The 22,341-nt window shown below is 43.7% G+C and overlaps 1 protein-coding gene across 1 annotated transcript in view; it reads left to right on the top strand.

Moving 5' to 3' along the window:
* The first annotated feature begins 8,223 nt into the window (after positions 1–8,223).
* The window catches only part of LOC119161822 (uncharacterized), a 29,420-nt gene continuing 15,302 nt past the window's right edge, over positions 8,224–22,341 (top strand). Inside the window, exons 1-2 of the mRNA XM_037414334.2 lie at positions 8,224–8,521; positions 11,164–11,329. Of these exons, the coding sequence (XP_037270231.2) occupies positions 8,321–8,521; positions 11,164–11,329 (367 nt within the window). The 5' untranslated portion in view covers positions 8,224–8,320. The remainder of the gene's footprint in view (positions 8,522–11,163; positions 11,330–22,341) is intronic.

The following is a 22,341-nucleotide window of genomic DNA, read 5'->3' as shown; positions in this document are numbered from 1 at the left end:
GAATTTAACTGTACTCATGTCACCAAGCTCTTCGACGATCATTTCTTACAAATTCTAGTGAACTGCACTCACGATACTTCTTAACTCGCATACAATTGGTTGAAGAGCAGCACGACATCGTAAATGATTTAAAGCTCCAGGGGCATGACTGTACATTCGGGAAAAAAACAAGAAAAAGTTAGTGACCAGATCGTCTGTGTTATTTACAAATAAAATGCTCGCGGAGATATCCTAAAGTTATAAGACCCACCTCTAGAGAAGACTGGGAAGGTGTGTCGGGCCCATACAGCCACTGCCTTTCAAATGCAAGCATTTAGAGATGGTATGCAGCAAGTACAACGAGCGAAATCACTTCGCAGCAGTTTGTAAAAAAGGCTAAGCATAAAGACCGGGCAGTTGATAGTGAGGACGAAACCATCTTGGTATAATAGAGAGCAGCCAACCAACCCCAAACAACACGTTTCTTACAATAAATGGAAAGCATGTAAAACTTGAAGTGGACAGAGGAGCAACTGTTGACGTTGATGATATGTGGGGTTTAACGTCCCAATACCACCATATGATTATGAGAGACGCCGTAGTGGAGGGCACCAGAAATTTCAACCACCTGGGGTTCTTTAACGTGCACCGAAATCTGAGCACACGGGCCTACAACATTTCCGCCTCCATCGGAAATGCAGCCGCCGCAGCCGGGATACGAACCCGCGACCTGCGGGTCAGCAGCCGAGTACCTTAGCCACTAGACCACCGTGGCGGGGAACTGTTGACGTCATCCCAGCTATACACGTCAACGCACAGCAACTATAACCATACGCCAGGACACTGCGAGCATGGAACGGAAGTGAAGGGCTATACTCGGGCAAAACTCAAGTAGAAGCCACCAAAAAAAAACGGACAGTTAGTTTGTTCTCTTTACAGAAGATCTCACACCTCTGATTGGAAGAAAAGCTAATAAAATGGGCCTGACAACCGCAGACTGTAACCTTGTTCAGAACCAGCGCTGGGGGGGGGGGGGGAGGTGGCACTCCTCCCAAAAGAAATCTATCCCAAACACAACAAATAACTTCCCAGCCTTTGTTCCCCCTATAACGGAACTCGCTTGTTGTCCTTGCCCCCCCCCCCCCCACCAAGTAAGAAATTCCTGGCTTTGCCCATTACCTTGCGGTTGAAATACATGAACTTGCCGAAGAGCAGTTCACGCATCAGATAGTAGAAAAATACTCTCATGCCCTTCGAGACACCTTAAAAACACCCCGGCAAGTATTCATTTGGAAAGTAAGCGTGATCTGCTTCCGAATGCAATAATGAGCTGCGTAGTGTGAGCCACAACATTAAACTGCATCTCGAACAAATGTTGATGAACCTAAACAAAAAAATGGCCCCGTATCTGCATTTAATCTGCAAATGTCGTCGAAAGACGATAGTCTTGCATGTGGAGAGAGTGAACAAAACATTTATTCGATGTTCTACTCAAGAAAATCGGTGAATGGTATTCTGGAGGCGCTGCGTTAGAGTGCCTCGAGCGTGCAGTGGAGGCGAACGAGCGCATAAAGTCCCGTCACACGTTAGACATGACCGGCATCTGGCAGTTTTTTTTTTGTTTTGCAAAAACAGAGCGCGTACGTGGCTCTGAGATGGCTGTGCGCACCCGCCTCCGAGGTGATAAGGTGTAGAACGCAAGGTGCCACCACCGTCTCGTTTTAGCAAAGCGTTGGAAACACTCGCCTTTCCATGCAATCGTTGGATAGTCAGCGCAGCGTGATAAGTGCTACGGTGCTTAAAATTACTTTTGTATGCCTTTTCTAGTAAAAGGCGCGCATTCAGATTATATACGTGTTGTTATGGTGCCACAGACGTGCGCAATAATTGCTTTCTAATCGACAATTGCACAAGCATAAATGCTGAATCTTGAACAACATAGGTGGGCGCTGCAGATGTACAGACATACATCGTACAGACGTACAGCTGTACAGATCAATGTACAGACATACATCGTACAGACGTACAGCTGTACAGATCAATGCACAGACATACATACAGACAGACCAAAATTTTTGAGTCGAAGGTCCCCAAGAAAGACTATCGTCTTTAAAAGCGTAATTCACAATTCTCTTAACCTATTGTGCTGGCATCAAAAGCCAACACAATGGGTTAGGTAAATTGTTGTCGCAACCAAAAAATGGACAAATGCGATTATCCATCGATACACAAGTGCTCAAAGCTCTACAGAGAGCAGGTCACACATCGTCTATTGTTGATGATGTTCTACTAGATTTTCCTAAAGCCAAAGTTTTCTCAAAAGTGGATTTTCAAGAAGGGGTAATTGATGACGAACTAAGCTTGCTGACCATTTTCCCAACTCCAAAAAATTGTTACCAATGGCTCCAACTGCAATGTGGTCTCACGCTAACCTGTCAAATATTCCAAAACACGTGTCTTCGGAATGGGCGAGAGTGAAAATTATGCTCAGGTTGACCCCAACAAAACGTTGAAGAACCTACTCCAGAGATGCTGACAAATTGGGATTTGTCTCAACCAGGATTGAAACACAACTTCTAATCACATGCGTGATTTTTCTAGGACACATGTTTCCAATGAAGGAATAAGCTGATTCAAATGAAGTCAAGGCAATTCAGCAGGTGCGAAATGCAATATATTTCAAAGAGTGCATTGATTCTGGGCAATAATGAACTACCCTTCTAAATTTCTACCTAAACTGTCAAGTGTATGGGGCATTTTGAGGAAACTTGCTGTCAAGGATGCACCATAGCAGAGAGCGAAGCTCTAGGAAGAAGCATTCTAAAAGGCAAGAGTCTGTAACGAGAGGTCCAGTTTTAGCCTTTTTTTAATAATAAAAACAGCTAGAAATTGAATGTGACGTGTGTGATTTTGGACTCGGAGCAGCTCTTCTTTAAAACGGACAGCAAGTCTCCTTCATCAGCAGAGCACTGACACCAATGAGAGTTCATTATGCACAAAAACAAAAGGTCACGCTGGTCATTGTCTTTGCCTTCAAAAAGTTTCATCGGGGCACATTCGGAAAAGAAACAAAGATATTGAGCGATTAAAAACCATTGAAGCAAGTGATCTTGAAGAAACGATTGGATCAAGTTCAAAGATGACTGCAAAGCATGATCCTTCCGATGTTGTGTCTTGGCATGAGATGCCAAGACACAACATCGCAATCGAACACAAACCAGGAAAGGAATTAGTGTTGGCTGACATGGTATTTTGGGCTTTTCTTCCCAACTAAAGCAATAATGAGGAACCTGAGAACATCCATGCCGTGCAATACGTCCCTGCGAGAAAAGAAACATTGGGAAAGATTAAACCTGTGACTGAGTATGATGACGTACTGTAACGATTACAGTGAATCTTTCTTTCAGGCTAGCCACAAGACAAACACAAACTAACCAAAGGAATGCGTATATACTTAACACACACAAATAAGGGTTTCCGCAAAAGTCATTTGCAAGAAATAACGTCTGCTGAAAATGATCTGATTTTCAAAGAATTACGCCTAATTGTTGTAATGTCTCTGTGAGGTGAAATCAAAGTGAAATTCCAGTTAACGCATCTTGGAATTGAGAGCTCTCTGCAATGTGCTCGCAGATGTGTCTTCTGGCCAGGAATGAACACAAAATTGAAACTCTTCATTATCAGGTGTGAAGTATGCTAAACGTACGCACAAACTCAGCAAACAGAAACCTTTTCATTTCATCGAGAACCAGGCTATCCGTGGAAACGGCTTGGATGCGACATGTTCGAATTCAAGGGAAAGAATATTTTAATTACGGTCAATTATTACAGCAACATTTAGTAAGTGGACAAAGTCAAAGCGATGGCCGCGAACCAAGTAAAGCTGAAAATAAGGACTCAGCTTGCAATGTACTGGGTACCGAGAATGCTGATAAGCGACAATGACCTGCCATTCACAAACAAAGAATTCAAAAACTTCATGAACCTGCAAGTGGAAACGCTGAATCAGCCGGCACGAGGGCGAAAATGCTCGCTAAAAAGTACATGAAAGCCACTCAGACCCACAAATGGCATTTGTTGATTAACGAAACACACCGCTGCAAGCACAGAATGATCGTCCAGCACAAGTATCAATGAGTTGCCAAACTAAAATGACTGTACCAAGAGCTTCACAGCTACTGCAATCCGAAACAGTCGGTGTGAGTGAAATAAGAATGCAGAAAAGGTGAAAAATAATGACCCTCACAGACAAGCAAAGGACTCACCAAGCACAAGAAAATATCAGTGATGTTCCAGTTCAATCAATAAAAACAGGAGCATGGGTAAAACAAAATAGTTAGGAGAACACATGGCGGGTAGTATGAAGTTCAGAAGGAAGATAGCATCCTGAGAAGGCATGGAGTATTAATCAGGGCAAGCCCTTCTTCAGAGCAATACATTGAAGTCGGTTAGCCAATTAGAGATACAGATCAACCGAAGCGGACTGAAACTTCTGCCGGACCTCGAAGAACCACATATCCTCTAAAGAGGCTCAATGATTTCACAGTAGGTTGAAGGATTGACTTCAGAAAAGGATGGGTATAACAAGCAAAATACACAGATGACGCATTATCATTTTCACCATCTTACACAAGCCACACGATCCTTTGGAAATCGCCACTTCCTGTTTCTCTGAAAAGGCTCTGGGTTCGCGCTAGTTGGCACTTATCCATAACTTTTGTAAGTTCTAAATGCACGTAAGACGAGCGAATCGGTTGTCCTGTGTCTTTCACTCGTCTAGCATACGTGCGCTTAGTGCTTACCAATGTTATGGTTCCTCCTTCTCCGTTCATTTCCACCTCCTCCTTTTTTCCGAGCTCACGAAGTATCAAGTGCCTGCCCCTCTGACTCGGCTCATGGACCACTCACCTACCTGAAATGTTCTCTCTTGATTGTCTGCATTCCTGCCTCCATGTAGCCTATTCTTGCACTTGAACGCTTATTTACCTCGGCGAACTCCCATTAAAGAGACCCTGAAATGGTTTTTTTTTTTTTTTTCAAGTTTTGTCAGCGTTTGGGCTAGAGCATTATAAAACCATTTACACCAAAAATTCACAGATACGGCTTGTACCAAGGCCGCTACGGACAACTTTACTATACCCTCCTTCTCACCTATGCCTGGCTTCCTCAACTCACGAGGCACGCTGGCGATTGCAGAGCTCTCATGAACGCACTCCACGTTATGAGCTTTTACTAGTCTAGACCTCCGAGATGGCACACCGGCAGGTTGCGTGCAGTCTCGGAGGCCATCACATGGTGCGCACGACAGCACGCACGTCGTCTGGCAAGATAAACAAAGGCTACGAAGTGGTTGATGTCTGCTCTGACGGGTGCCGCCACCATACCAGCCCGTCTTACCTCTACGCATTCTACAGCCTATGACAGCCAATCAGATGAGCAGCCCCATTGACGAGGCTGCTGACGTGCTCTGGCCAGAGCATGTCGCTCTGTGAATGGGCAGTTGAAAACACATTCGGCCGAGTTGCAATGATCTGCACCGATCTGCTGGGAAAGTGTTGACAATCTGTGGTGTACTCGTCAACGCTGTTCTTCACCGCTAATGCTAAAGTAGGCTACGTCAGTGGAGCAAACCAGAAGCCCTCTAGACACGAGTTTGTAAAGCATGAAACCGCCCATACATTTTCTTCTAAGACACCTACTACAAGTCAGCCGTAAACAAGCTTCTATTCTTCTCTATCTACTGCGAACACACGCGCTCTTTATAGCTTTGAGTTATTCTACAACCCTAAATATCAAGTCACCGGCAGTATCGATCTCGTGCTCCAGAATCATCGTCCTATCTTTATCTTCGCGATCAACGAAATTATAATCAGCCTCAAATCCGCCTCAGTGAAACAGTGGCTATGGTCCTCGGCTGCTGAGTCAAAGGTCACGGGTTCAAACCCATCCGCGGCGGGCCCATTTAGAGGGAGGCAAAACAGTAAAGGCCCGTGTACTGTGTGATGTCAGTGAACTTAAAAAACACCAGATGGTCAAAATTTCAGAAGCCTTCCACTACGGCGTCCCTCACAATGATTTGAGGAGTAGATAAGTGGTATTATTGTTATTATTAATATTAGTCAGCATCGAGATCCGGTGGCTTAGCCAGAAAGTGTCAAACTGGCATGTGCCCCCCTCCCTCAAAAAATTTGCAAGGGCATGTACGTTGTACTCCTCTGTGATTGATTTGTTCTTTCTGCTAAGCCATCGTTTACCTTCTGTAACTTAGCTTTATTTGCAACCGTTCCCAGGCGTAGAGCACTGTGAAAGGGGCGCTGAAACATTTTTTTTCAGCATGGGCAGGAAATGCTGCCGATCAATGGTCGACGCTTCCCAGAACACGTGAGCCAAACATCATGGTGTAACACGTGGCCTAGAACTTCTAATAATTTTCAAGGTGAGCTAGAAATTAATACATATTGTCTGGGTATTATGTACTAAAACCACGTGATGATTATGAAACACACCGTAGTGAAGAGCTTCAGAAATTCAGAACATCTGGTAGTCTTTAAGGTGCTCTGCGGTGAAGAGTACACAGGCCTCTAACATTTCGCCTCCATCGAATTGCGACCGCCATGACCGGGATCGAATCCGCGAGCAGCCGAGCACTGTAGCCGCTATTCCACCGAGGTGAAACTATAAACTGTTTCCCCTTATTTCTGCAAACGATGTCATGACCAAATTACCGCTCCATTAGACGCTGCCCCTCCGGCTGCACTAGCTTCACAGCGTTCGGAACCGACTTCGAGTATTTGCAGCACGTTTTTGTTCTCGCGTGAAAGTGAGGTTAAAGTCCCTATATTTTCTCTTTTAGAAAGAACAGGGGAAAATCTAGGGGCTTTTGGTGAGGTGTACTCTAGCGAGGCTATATGTACAAAAACAGCGCTTCCTTTGGTTTTTTTTTCCACGACACAGGAATGAACAACAAAGAGAAAGGAAAGACATGTATGTAACCAGCCTAGAAAAACTGGAATGCACTGGGGAGAAGGAATGACGTGTTTCAAAGAGAGACAGAAAGGGTGTGAATATTCGTGCACTCGCACACCTTATAGCAATGAACATGTTTGTCAAGAGCAAGAAAGCGAGAAAGCAAGGAAGTAGAGGGGGCACAACAGATGCTGTACAGTGCATGTTACAGCGAAAGCTGTTATGAGATCCCCACTCAGGCCACGCGCGACGAGATCAAACGCGGGGCACGCAGCGGCGGACGCCGCTGCGACATCGCGCAAAATTAGAAAAAAAAACTTCGCATCAGTGGCACAGTAGGTCCGACTTCGGGTGCCAGCCCAGTATTTTACCACTTAGCCCCACCGGTGCTAGGGACTTGTTGGCAAACTTGCCTTAGCCGGCTTGATGTCGGGAAAGCAATCACGCCAATAGACTTATAAAGCTTTCTAAAACAGCGAAAAAACAACCAGTCGTCGCACAATGCAAATAGCGTATCGAGTGGGTCGCCCAATGCTCCAACAAATTACAAAAGCTTGTTTTTGTTCCCCTGTTAACTGTGGCGCATACCCACTCTAGCAATAATTCTTCGTGGTCGTCAGCCACTGCATGAACAACTGGCATAAAATTCCTTGCAAGTGTTTAGTGGATACCACACTTCTCAAAAGAATGACGGAAAATAGCATAGCAAATGCCGGCCTACTACCCAAAAAGTTTTATTACTAATGCCCTAGTGGGTATCAAGCAAGAGTGCTTGTAGTATTGCAGTAGTTACCCAACGAGTGTGTTTAAAGGCCGTTTTTCTAGATTTCACTGTGTCTGTGCTGCCCGTTCCGCGAAGGCCTGGAGTTTTTTTTTTTTTCTTCCTACTTCCTCACTGGCTTGCCTTCTTGCTCTGTGCAAACATGTTGATTTCAAATCACGAACTAACCCAAGCATCCGCTTTATCATAGTCATAATCTTCAGGAGTTTAAACACTGCCTTCTTTGCCTTCAGCCGCCGTGACCTTCTATATAAGATGGCATTCTCAAATGATTTTTGCACAATCCATAAAACCTATAATATACATTGGAGAAAGCAGGCTATAGATACGTTCTTAGACGGTAGCACTGGGGTTATGATATCTACAATTTTCAATTATCGCAATATAAAAAAAAGGAAATTTTTCAGCAATATCAGAAACTACATGTGTCGTGTTTTTTGTTTTTTTTTTTTGTTCACGGGATGGGACGCTTTCTCCCAGTTTCCACGCGTGTTTTCGTCGCGAAGAGGACGAAGGTAGCAAAATCGCGTGCGCACCATCGGGCCCCATGGACGGTGGCGTTTTGACCGCACGGTAAGCACAGACACCGCAACAATGTTCGTTACAGATGAGCGGTCGGCGTCCACGGTTGACGTGGGCGACATCTTCGGCAATGATTTCGTGGTGGAAAGCGTGTTCGATTGCCTGAGCACCGAGGACCTCTTCTCGTGTGCGGAGGTCAACCGGCTGTGGCAGGCGGCTGCCCTGTCTCGGCTGAGGAAGAGGCTCATATCGGTGTCCGTCTGTTGTTCTCCGGTGAGTCATTGTCTGCTCAGACACCTACCTGCCTGGCTGTTAACGCTTCCTTCACTCAAGCAACCACAGGTCAGCCAGTGTCAGCCAGCGAAAAAAAAAATAATCCGGCCACTGTATGCTTGAACCAGGAAGTGTACACAGCTCGATAAAGTAACGCTTCAGTAATTCACGTATAAAGTTATTATTTGCGAGGGTATACCTATTTTTCAAATAATATCTGTCTAGTAGTCATGATCTTGATCTCCTGTAGCTGGTATGGGGTCCAGAAAAACGCCCCCCTCTACCGAGTGTAAGATAGCAGCTTTGCGAATATTTTTGCGCTTACGAAAATGAAGCGTCAGTCTCATCCCTTTTTCTGTTTTTAAGTTCTTCCTGAATTCTTGTAAGCCTTCAAAATTGCATGTATTAACACTAAATAATGTAGCGCCTGTTTTCGTGAAGAATCGCTGTGTTGATATCAACGCAGTGGGCAGAAAAATTTGCCGAATCAGTGGGCATAACTTCGCACTACTGTTTGAGCAAAAGCCGCTTGTGAGCATCAGTTAACAACGAACTTACAGAAAGATAGCGAAGAAATTGTATTAGAAAAACTGGCCAGCATATATAAGAACTGTTTCTTCCCGGGGGGGGTACCAAACTCTTGGAATAATTTTAATATCATCTTAATCGAAAAGAAAGGGCACATGAAGGGCTTGAAACACTACAGGCCGATCGCCTCCCTGTCCGTTATCCACAAACTATTCACAAAAATATTAGCTAATAGAATCAAGGCTACATTAGGGTTCAATCTACTCAAAATCCTAGCAGGATTTCGCACAGGCTACTCCACAATAGACCTTATTTATACTATCAATCAGGTAATAGAGAAATGCGCAAAATACAACCAACCCTTATACATAGCATTCATAGATTACGAGAAGGCATTTGACTAACTCGAGATATGAGCAGTAATGCAGGCAGCACGGACTAAGGGCATCGACGAATTTGCATAAACATACTAGAACAAATCTACCGTGTCCACAGCCACAGTTCTCCATAAAGAAAGCGACAAAACACCAAGAAAGAAGGGTGTACACTCTTCTTTCTTGGTGTTTTGTACGGCAAGGAGACACGATTTTTGCAATGCAATTCAACGCATGTTTACAGGAGGTTTTAAAACAAGGCCCTAGATTGAGAATAATTAGGGAAGAATGAGGCACATGAATCAATAGATATCTTAGTAACCTGCAGTTTGCTGATAACATTTTCTTTATCAGTAACTCAGGGGACAAAAACAGCTCATGATTACTGAACTGGGCAAGGAAAGCAGAAGAGTAGGTCTGAAAGTTATCATGCATAAAACTAAACTAATGTTCCACAGTCGCGGAAGAAAACAGAGCTTTTCGACATAGGTGGAGATATTGGCAGATTTCAGCATCGTGAGCTACAACATAACAACGGCCACCACGGGATGCATCGCCATGCTTGCACAGTACTGACTAGTCGCACAAAGTATAAAATACTCAATACTGTACTCATTAGTAGCACAAAGTGTACTCATTATTCACACTAGGTATAAAATTGCGCACTGTACTAGCGATCACGTCGAAAGTAAGCCGCGCATTAGCCTTTTGGCTTCACTCGTGGCTTCCCTGCGTAGCGTACCCCACGCTCTGTGGTAGGAGACAAAAAAAGGCGTTTAAAACATATCCATATACAAATCCCTGTAACTCCACTCGTGTGTGGTGGATTCTAAAACTTTGTGCGGCGCTTTATACAGGAGGCAATCAACTGCTTTGGAGACGTCATTTGATGACCAGTTAAAAAAGTGCTGCAGAGTTTCTTACGTACTGCTGCCAGCATATATATATATATATATATATATATATATATATATATATATATATATATATATATATATATATATATATATATATATATATATATATATATATATATATATATATATATATATATATATATATGCAGCTTTTCAGCTGCTGTACCACTTGTTACATGATCATAGAAGATGGCGAGCTTTGGGCTGGGCGGAGTCCGCGAGTCGCGACGTTTGTGTATTTTTCTATTTTACTCACGATCTGACCTTTTTTTTTTTTCTCGACGCTTGCTGTAACATCTCAGTTGGACAGTGTTCGTAAAACAGCTTCACTAACTTAAAACGTGCTGAGCTGTGAAGCAGCGGTGCTTTCTTTAGTAACACGTTAATAGCAGTTGCTGTAGATAGCGTTGCAGGCAGCGTCCATCGCCGAAAGAGAACTTTTCCTGAGCGAACACGTCGTTTCATTTGGCACTCGCTTTACTATGACGGGTTATGACGACAGCAGATGCCGAGAGCCCGAGCACATAAGATGTTTTGCACCTAAAGGTAAAGATTAAGAAGGAAAGTGGTCCCGCTACGCGTTGTCCCTTCAGGCTCGGAACCATCAGTGTGAATCCGCCTTAATTTTGGCGACTGCTGTCGAGTGACTCCAAAATCAGGCAGCGAGTGATTCATCCAAAGCCGCCGAATTGCGTCCATTCGCGACTGATTCAGCCACACACCGAGTCGCTTGTGTTAACTAGCCTTTATTGTTGCCAATTGCCCGCTCCTATATTGTTTTCTGCGACAAGCAAGAGGGCTGTGTGTGTGGTGGTGCGTACAGGACACGGAGCATCTGATCGAGGAGCCGGTACCGAACAGGCTTCACGCGTGCGTCGAAATCCTGTGCTCAAAGTTCGCTCGCTACCGGAACATCGCACGCCTGGCCGGTATGCGGCCATCACTGGTGTTTCTTTCTTACCACGCCGACCTGAGCGAGGACCCGCGTGGTAAGTCGGCGCTGTCTATCAACTGCCACTGGGAGCTTCCACATGAAAATAACGCAAATCTCATTCTTAGAAATATAAATAGGCAATACCATTTATTCATTTTACAGCAGCAAAAGAAACATATGGAAGAAAAAAAACCTAAAGAAACCCTAACGCAATACTTAGGCCTCTCTGAGTGGTATTCGCACCGGTTAAGTTATGAAAGAATGTGACTTCAACGTGCCAGATATTCGCCGTTTTTGGGCGTCGTGAATCAGTCCGATGAATTTCTGAGATGTGATTGCAAGTTACACGAAGTTCTGCTATTTTATGACTTCAGTTTTAACTAATGACGCACCTGATTTTCATTATATCACATAGAATCCTTAGTTTAACCCCTTCCATGCCTTCTATATACGTTTTTATTTTGATCAAGGCTTTCAAACAACGCAAACCAGTGCTGGACAGAGTGATCTGAAAGATGGCAAAGATTGTCGCTTAGAGCTCTTGAAACAAAGAAGAAAAAAATCATGGCATATTCACAGAGTGAATGCTGATGAGTGGGGCGAAGCGTCCGTCGGTCTAAAAGGACTGGTTTTGGCCGAGTTGATGGTTACTAAGTGCAGATGACCGAGGCGCAAAAACACCTGGCGTCTTTCGTTAAGCAGCTGGCGTCTTTTCGTTTTGCTTTAGAAAAATCTGGCGTCTTTTCGTTTTGCTTTTAGAAAACATCTGGCGTATTTAGTTGGTTTTTATCATCAATCAACGGCGTTTTGAACATTAATCACGGAGGTAAACAATGGCTGCTACTGGGAATGGGAGACAGCAGAAGTCGGCTTTTAGGTAACACTTACACTTCTACTTCTACTAACGTTTCCTACTGGAACATGCCAATGGCTGCTAATGGGGAATGAGAAACAGAAGAATTCGGCTTTTAGTTGACGCGCACGCTGCGAATTTTTTTTATTGTTCAACAACGCACAGGAGAAATTTCCCACCGGCACCACCTTGCAGGTCAAAGCGTAAAACTGGTTACATACTACGACGGGACGCGGGACGAACGGGTGCCGCTATAAGGAGCTTCGCCCCTAAAAGAAACCACAGACCAAGCGCCGCTTGTATATTTATGTGACTCTGAAACTTGACTGCCGTTACGTCAGTCGCACGATAATGACTTCAAATAACTGGTACCGCATTGACATAAAACTTACAGAAACTTCCGGTCGAGTGGTTCTCAGCCATGAATGTTCCGGGAACTCCTCGTGCACTAGTGTAAGTGATGACAGACCCCTCGTGGAGTGGTGGAAGGCATGACGAACCCCTTGCAGAGAGAGAAAGGGAGCCGGAGTTCATGCACTATACATGCAGCGTGAAATAGGTGCCTTTACTCACAGTGAAAGCTGTTATGAGATCACAAAGGTCGCGTGTGCCGTAGGCGTCCGCCACCACCGCCAACGGTGTCCGTACAACCACTGTCGCACGAAATAGAAAAAGAACTATGTAATAAAAAACACCAAGGACACAATGCGATGGAAACCCACTTGTGTCAGCACAGTTTTCGACCACACAGCCACACCATTGCTGAAGACTCCATTGCAAACTGGCCTTAGGCAGGCTGAATGCCGTTAAAGGAATCATGGTAATATGAGTAATAGAGCGTTTTAAAACAGCGCAGACACAAAGCATCAAACAATGCGAGTTGCTTAACGGGTGGTTCGTCGAATGGTCCAACCTACTACAAAGCTTGAAGCGTAATTCTTCATCCTCATCAGCTACAGCATCAAGAAATTGCACAAAATGTTTAGCAAGTCTGTAGCGGGTACTACGCAGAGGGACGAAAGATGGCATAGTGAATTCCTTAATACTACAAAAAGTCACGATGGTTAATGGTGAAGTGGGTACCCTGCAAGTGTGCTACTAGCAGATACCCAAAGAGTGTTTAAAAAAGCTCCGAAACATCACTCTTCTAGCTTTCTCTGTGACTCTGGTGTGTGTTCCGCCAGAGCTGGCGGTTTTTTCTCCCTGGCAAGAAATGGCAAGTGCGACGCCAATTTTGATATCAACAACATGCTAACAAGTTCTGCATTCTGCAGCTACCTTAAACCAGTATGTAGCTTGGCTTGCTCTTCAAATATACAAGCCCGGAAAAAGCATGCTAGCGGGTATGTGCCGAAGAAAACCGTAATAAGAGCTTCGGTCATCTCATGGAGATGGGTAAACACAAGTCAGTTCTACTGCAATACGTATATGTCATGCATCAAAAATACCAAAAATCAAAAGGAGCTGCCGTCACGGATCATAGTGTGCCTCCAAAAGCATGCTTTTTCTCTATCTCTTTTTTTTTCTCTGTCTGTTTTTCATGGTTGTTATTAGGGTACCCCAAAAATGGTTTTCCCTAATTTCGCGGACACCGTAGCATCTGGGGATTCTAGTTTGTGAACTACTGGCCTGGATAAAAGCTGAGTATCTCTGAGGATTTTCCTTCTCTGGCACAATGCACCTCGAAAGCACTTACCCGAGTTTCGGCTCTTGAGCTACACCGTGCGAATGCATCGGAAGAAAATAATGGACACGTAGCTGTATAGGCAAGGATCGAACGATCCACCTTGACCTTTTTTGCGACAGCGGAACACTAATGCACCACTTTTCCTTCTGCAGGAACCATTTTCACCCACATCGTCAGTTGTAGGTATATTGTGGTTTAGGCAACGCTGTGTCACCAATGTTTCACCTGTCTTTTTAATAGCTTGATTATTTTGTTACCGCACTTTCAAAAGGCGGAAGTAGTGTTACAACGGTGTTTATATTCGATCAATTTTCTCTCATAGCTTTTAAATATTTTCCTTTTCTGAAAGAAAGAACCCACCACTCATAATTCCAAATAGTTTTCAGTTTTCTGGTCTTTCAGAGAAGTCATTTTAGGTTCCAGTGGTCTCGTATTTTTTTTTTTTTGCGCAATACCTTGACTGATAAGTTTATCGGAGCAACTTTCTGCGAAACTGTCAAATTCATCTTTCGGCGTAATTTTGCATATTAGTGCGCGAAAACAAATTTTAAATCATATAATTCTCGAAAAGTAGGCGCATACTTTGGGACTACAGCCGCACACGACAATTTTGATAACCAATGCAAGGACAAATAAATAGAGGAAAAAAACCGGTTCAAGCATGCGGCGAAGTAAGTTCTACAGAAACAGACTATAGCGTTATGAAGGCTCGCAAGGGACGTGGGTGCAGTGGGTGTTCTATTGGTAGAAATGAGGTCCGCGCAGCTTTGCTCTTCACATCTTTAGAAGTGACAGTCAGCGGTGCCACTTGCTTCGGCCGTTTAATCCCAAATATTTGTTGATGACATCGCGAGATGGTGCCCTCATGAGACAGTGGGCCAGTGTTTTCCCACTTATAAAACACTCTCATGAGTCGGTGGCACATATTTCTCCCACTTTTTTCAGTTTTCTTTCTGCTTAATTTCGATGACATTTGTTTCATACTATTTTTGTAGTTTATATCAATATACCGCAGCCAGTTTTGTATGGCATCGTGTGAAAAAAAATGTAAGTGAAACCTACAGAAAGTTAAGAGACCATAGCGCTGCCTAATGAAACGAATAGAAAATGCCCCGTGACTTCGTATACTTGATTCCTTGTTAAAAGCATTTTCTAATGTCACTCTTGACGAACAATACGAACCGCCTATACTTGAGGTGATCTATAATATATACAGAGAGTTTTAAGAAATGTTACCACTAGCAATGAAAAATTACAGAAAGAAAAACTTACGTGCTACCTGCGGCGTCCTTTGGCATCCTCATATGCGTGCAAACTTTATTTACAGTATAATTATAAAAATTACCACTATTCTTTTGCGAGCTATGGAAATGGGCAGTCTATTAAAAGGGCCAAATTCACGACTTTACTGCAAATAGTCCACAGCCACTTTAAATTTTTCCAAAGGTGGCCACTGTTATTCACTGCCCCGTGAAATCTGGGTAATTTAGAAAGCGAAACCGAAACCAACGCAGCGAACAGTGCCTCTACCATTGACTTTGAAAACGTGCTCCATGACGACACTATTTTCACCACTTTAATGTGGAATCATTTCTTGAAACACCTTGTACAGTTTTTTTTTTTCGCGTTTCTCCTCGATAGTTTCATTGACTCGCAAAATGTCATACCAACGGCAAGCAGTGAAAAATACATAGGCCATGTAATGTTATTTTTAACTAGATTTGCCGCCACGCTTTCAAATTTACACCGTATACAAAACTGTACACACACTGTATACATACGTTTATGCAACAAAGACCAGCGATGATATATTTTTTACGTGATAATCATGAAGGATTGGCTGTTTTTTGCAGTAACCGGCGGCCCGCAAAAGTGTATACGTTGACGACGTCTTACCATAAACTTCCTTCATCACCTCCAAAACATCTCCTAAACCTTCCCCCTAAATAAAATCAGCTGTTACTTTCTTTTCTTGTAATCTATTGGTAAGCACACCACTTGACGATCTGGTCATTCAAAAGGCTATTTTCTATTGTTATCTGACAAACAAAAATAGCAGTGCAAGCACGAAATCTTTTTCAGACATTTTGTATAAACAAACAGAACAAAATCGCGGTACCATGAAAGCCCTCTTTTAAAAGGTCTATATGCCCTTTAAGGGAGCACATACTTTCGTGCATGCAGGCATTATGGTCCCACGAATGTGGTGGACGAAGGTCTGTCGCTATAATATCTAGGATGTTTGTTTTTACCTGCTACCGAACGCTCTAAGCCTGGGGTCGACAAACTTTTGAGACGACGAGCCAAGTTTGTATTAGGCTGGCCTTGTGGGACCCAGATGACAAACCAGACGAGGGGGAGTGGCTTTGCAGGCAAAAAATTTCGACGACTAATTGAAAAGAATGTACAAAATCGGAATAAAATTTCTTTCTGCATGCATGTCATAAGGTAGCAATTCACACACATGGGTGCAAGCGGAAAACCCATTTTATGTCAAAACTACTATGTCGTCCATTGAAAGAAAGAGGAAGAGGGGGGGTCATATTGTAACGGGAGCCTCATGGAAATGCCACGCGGACCGCGTGTTGCAAGTTGCCGAGCCCGCTGCAGGAAAAAGTCGCATCTGCCGGGTTTATTGGCGTAGAGCGCTAAGCCGTCCTAACACAGCGAACAAATCGGTCACACGCAAACCGTCCACATTCGACTGCACATTGACTTGACCTCTTCGTCCTCGTCTTCCTTGAGCCGTACTAGCACAATTTCCAACATCCTCCGCCGCCATCAATATCACTTACTCAGTTCCAGAGGACAAAAAAGTTTAACCGGTCTCGTGCGTTCTGTACCGTCTGCTGGTTTGACTTTGCATGCTCTGACGTGTCCATCATTACCCTTCAAGATTTCAACAACCCTAGCTTATTTCCAAAACGTAACAGGCACTTTGTTATTTCCAATAACGACAACATTACCACACTCTAAAGTGTTTCCTTACTTCTGGGACATGCTGTGCAGGCTTCTTAGTGCCGGTATGTATTCCTTCTGCTAGCGCTGCCAAAAGTCATTTGGCTTTTGTTGTCTACGTCTCCAGGTGCGCAGTGTCTCTGCGTGGAATCTCTAGTTTTCGCTAACTTGTGCTTGTTGAATGGCCGTGAGGCGTTCACCCGACGAAAAGTGTGAAGGTGTCAGTACTTCTGCTTCTGCAGCGTCATGAAAATTGTATAACAGTGGCCTAGAATTTATCACTGCCTCGACTTCTTTGGGTAAAGTGTCAAGCTGCTCAAAGCTGAAGCATCCTTTTTCTAGAGTTTTCCTGAGGCAGTTTTTAATCGTTCGAATCATTCGCTGAAGCGGCTTTTAAACGAAACGTCGCACAAACACAGCACTGGCCAAGCACTCTTTCAACAAACTGACAGCCACGCATGATCCAAAACTCATCGCGCAACTCTGTGAGTGTGACACCGCCATCACTGTGCAGAAGACGTCGATGTTCGCTGTCGATGAGGTGCGTGAAACAATAATTATCTGCGGGTAATATTATGGGGCATTTCACATTTTCCGACACATCTGCGTTGTCTAGGCGAGTCTTGATCCTGATGATGTCTTTGTAATTCCCGAAAGGGTGAAGTCTTCGTATGGCTGATGACTTGTGGAGAGTTTTGTTCGTGGTTAGGGTACAATCTCATCTTCAAAGATTTGTGCTTGCAAAATCATGATCCCCATTTCATCAGTTTCGGGTAATTTTTTAGTCGAGAGAGGACCTTAATTCTCTTCTCGTAATAGTACCTGCTCGGCAGTTGTGAGGTTGAATCACATCTACAATCTGGTTTTATCCTGTGGTCCTTTTCCAAAAAGCCTCCAGATTGATAAAGTTGTAGTGTTCCACAAAGGTGGAGATAAAAACTCGTTAACTAATTATAGACCAATGTCAGTCTTGCCATTTTTTTAAGAACCCCATGAAAGGTTAATTCATAGCCGTATTTCTTCCTTTATAGCTAAGCATACATTAATGACCAATATGCAATTTGGTTTCACCAAAGGTCAATCTACTGAAACAGGGCTTCTAACACAAAAGGAAATAATATTAGAATCTTTCAAACATCAGCTATGTACATTGAGAATTTTTGTAGACTATTCAAAGGCATTTAAATGTATAAACTATACCACACTTATAGAAAAATTATACTGGGGCTTTTAGGGAGATTCTCTGAAATTAATAAAATCTTTCCGTCAGCACCGCATGCAAAAAGTGGTAAAAAATATTTAGACGTCCAATTTGAAACTACTTGTTGCAGGAGTACCACAGGAAAGCATCTTGGGCCCATTGCTTTTTGCATTTATAATAATGATTTAGTGAACATTCATTATGACGTAAACTTTATTTTATATGCACCACAATTCGTGTAACTGCGAAAGATGCTGATCATGTCATGAATAAAGCCAACGTAGTACTATCAAAACTGTCATCTTGGATCACTGCAAACTCATTGAAAATCAACGTTAATAAAACGAAACCGTACTTTTTAGACCAAAAAATTTAAACATTGACACTTCAACGAGTTTACATCTCAACAACTCTGTTCTGCCAATCGTACCCTTTTTTAAATGCCTTGGTGTCATATTTGAGCAGCATCTATAATGGAATGATCACGAGCGAATGGTAGTGGGTGAACTCTCCCAGGTGGCTGGAATACTGCGCAAATTGCCATTTTTTCTGCCATCAAGTGTTACACTTATATGTACAAATTGCTATTTCTATCATACATAAACTACTGTCATCTCATCTATGGCACTACAACACTTACTAACAATATTACCCTCCATAGAATGCATAAAACAGCTGTGCGTTGTATTTTAAACGCTTCATTTTAACGCCAATGAGTCCTCTTTTGGAAACTTGAATCTGCTACCAATGCCTGACATTTATGAAAATATATTATTAAGAAGATATAGGAACAGTACCAGAAAAAACAATGACACTAGAAACGAATTTCCAAGTTCATGCCAAAATATGAAGCAATCAACACAAGGACTCCGATACATGGGAACTACCTAGGTCCAGAACAAATTATACCGATCAGATGTTATAAAATCCCATACCCCTTAATAATGAATAACGTCATATAACATTCCACGTGATTGTATCAAAGCGTGAACATATGCTCTCAGCAAATACCTATGTGGTAGTGCCCCGAATGAGGTGTATAATTTTGCATAAAAGATCTGTTTCCGCTTTTTCTATGTATTCTCTTCATAAAATTTTGCATTTTCACTCGTATGAAGTTTTTCAGTACTTATAATGACGAGTAATGTTCATATGTTTGTATATTGTGTATTACGAGTTGTGTCATAAGCCTATAATTTATAAGTTCTGTTTCAGTGTTGAAACGTTGCTATCATTTGTTGTTTGTTTCTGCCTGGAAAATTGGAGCCATTAATCTCGTCAAGCCTTGTTGGCTTTTTATTCATGGTCCTCAACATTGTACAAATGTTGAAATGAAGTTTGATTTGATTTGAAACTCTTCACGCAAAAGCCATGATTCGAAGGACAGTCTTCCAACAGCTGTGTTTAGTGACCTCAAATAGGGGGTCCAGCGTCCTGTTCCGAGCAACTAGAACCACATTATCTGTTGGGTTTCTTTCGTCAAGTAACGTGTCAGCCGAGTTCTCGAAGATCTGATCTTGTTTCGGACATGTTTCCCGAGGCGTAACTAGCCATTCGGGGTCAAGCCACTATAGTGAGTTCGTGCTAAGGCTCTGGCTGACACTCCTCTTGTTATAAAATCAGCTAGGTTGACTTTCCCAGCGCAGTGACCCGAGCGAGTCGAATCGGTTCGTTCTTGAGTTTCCATCACCCTGTTGTAAACAAAGGGTTTCCACTTCGTGTGTGACGACCGTATCCAGCACAGGCAGATGTTCGAATGGGTCCCTCAGTAGTATTCGTCGCATTTCTGTAAAGTCTTGCGTAGAAAGGTTGCAGTCCGCGCACCCAAGCAAGCCCGACGAGTTCAAGACGCGGTAACGTCATCCTCTTGATGGTAGCGACCCGAGCTTTTGCGAGCTGCTGTTGGACATAGATGCCTCTCGATCCATTCAACCCCTAAGTATGTAGCGACCCCGTAAGCCTGCGGACTTCCGTCAGTGAATACATGAAGCTGAAAGTGAGCTTCGGCCATGTGGACTTTTTTTCAGTGCACTCCTCTCCAAAGTGAAATCTCCTAAGTCCTCAACTTTTGCGGTAAACTTTTTTCACTCATCTTCGAGAGCTTTTGATGAAGACGCATCGCAATTTATTGCTTGCTTCCAAACATCATGGAACAAGATCCGGGCTCTGATGGTGAACGGAGACAAAAATAACAGTGGGTTGAAAATCTTCGATATCGCTTGGAGCACTGTCCGTTTGGTCGATTTTTTTTCTTGATAATCTCCAGAAGTGGGCCAACGTTCACACGAAGTGTGTGTTTTTCCGCGTTCCAGTATAGGCAAAGCACCTTTGTTAGTGTATGCTGTGCCGTTGCTCCCTCTTTGTCTTGCAGTGTCGGTCGCAGCTGGTCCTCGTTAGTCGACCACTTCTGCATGTTCATTCCGGCTAATTTCACAATCTCAGTTGTTTGGCCGTGCACGTGGCAATTTTATTTGGGTGTTAAAGTGCCAATTACCAGATCATCCACACAGAAGCTTTTTTGAGTTTGAGCCGAACAGCTGTTGCTTGGTAATGGGAATCTATGTAGTTAAAGTTGTACCAAAGTGTAGCCGATAGTAGGAACAAAGTCAACGTTGTCTCGAAAGGCACACGAGTCCTCCTAATCTCCTCCAGTCGCTGAAGCGGGTTCTTGGTCAGTACTTCCTCAAACCATAAAAAGCGGAGCGCATTCCTGTCTGCTCCCTTGGTGGATATCTGCAGGAATGCCCTTTGAACATCTGTTGTACGTCCAAGCGCATACAAACGAAACTTGATTAGCATCTTGACGCGGTCAGAGTTCAGGATAGGTCTCTTTTCATGCTTTTCATTCAGACTGCATGACGCTGTTTCGTGATGATGCGTCGGAAACAACGTGCAGTCGTGTAATAGTGGACGTCTCGCGAATGACTTCACGATGTGACATGTATTAATTGTTTTCATTGTACTTCCTTAGCCATCTCTGCATTTCAATCCTTCTCATATTGTCTCATCGCTTTGTCATAAGCCTTCAAAGCTTCATTGTTTCAGGAAGGTCTTCAAATGAAGGAGTACAGTCGCGAAAGTGCGGCTTTGCGATTGTCTCCTATATCCGGTCTATCTAGTTTCTATGGTAGTGACACTTCATAGCGGCCGCCTTGAAATTTGATGGTTTTATTAAACTTTGTCAGAACTTCTTCTTGCTTGGATGATGGTGTATTCATGATTCCTAGGGCTTCCATATCCCAGAATCTTTCTAACGGGAAGGAAAGCGCTTCCTCAATGTATGGGCCTATTCTCAAAACATATATATGACTGCCCGTCTTCCGATGAACTTTCTCTGAGAATGCCAATTGTTCTCAAAGAGTCCATTCGAAGTTTGGGTTGATTGCTACAAGAGATCGGATTCGGAATAAGTTTCCATATTTCGTCGCAACCAATCACCAGGCTGACTCCAAGTTCCCCCGGGAACCCACGGGACATCAGTGAGTCTTCTAGTGGCTTGCCTTCCGCAACGATGGAACGAAAGAAGTGGTTCACTTGGGGCACTTCGATCATATATTCGCAAATGAACGGCACGACGATCGCTTCTATCTGCATTTGGATGCTCTAGTACTGACTGCGAAGTGCTATGCTCACTACTTTGGCCCGGTGAGTATGATGTGGTCGAGCACGTCCAAACGTGCTAACCACTAGATCTTTATGTCAGATGGGAGATAAATTAAGCTTATTGTGTACATCTTCCCACAAGACTGTTCTTTGGCGGCCGTTATCTAAAACAACGTGGACGAAACATTAATGAGTAGGAGTCGTCAGCTAGGCACCGAACATCTGGACGAGAACCTCCGTGGTGAGTCGATGTTGTGTACTGTTTGTTGCTACATGCAAGGCGACAATCGGGGTCTTTCTCGGTCCTGCGTTAGCTAATCTCTTGAGACTGTCAGCGTTGCACATCGTGGAAGCATGGCGATGCTTGCATGCTGCACAATAAATCCTATGACTGGGAGACTCGCTCGCTGGATTCCGTGCTGGCCGGTTGTGCCCTCGCGATCTTCTCCGACGACGGTGCAGCTCTCGCCGACTGGTTTGGTCTTATGCCACCTCCTGACGCCGGTTCCCGACGACGATGACAGCGTAGCTTTGGCCGACTGGATTAGACCTACGACATCTCCTATTGCCGACAAGAACTCTCGCCAGTGGTGCCCCATCCTTGGACTCCTGCGACCGTGTTCATCTTTCTTATCTTCTCTCTATTTCCGTCGCTGCCTGTCTCCCTTCGCCTCTCTCTCTCTCTCTCTCTCTACACACACACACACACACACACACACACACACACACACACACACACACACATATATATATATATATATATAT

This window comes from Rhipicephalus microplus, chromosome X (assembly GCF_043290135.1).
Source record: "Rhipicephalus microplus isolate Deutch F79 chromosome X, USDA_Rmic, whole genome shotgun sequence".
NCBI classification, from domain to species: domain Eukaryota; kingdom Metazoa; phylum Arthropoda; class Arachnida; order Ixodida; family Ixodidae; genus Rhipicephalus; species Rhipicephalus microplus.
The sequence above is the reverse complement of the archived record's forward strand: the minus strand, read 5'-3'. Positions and strand labels throughout refer to the sequence as shown.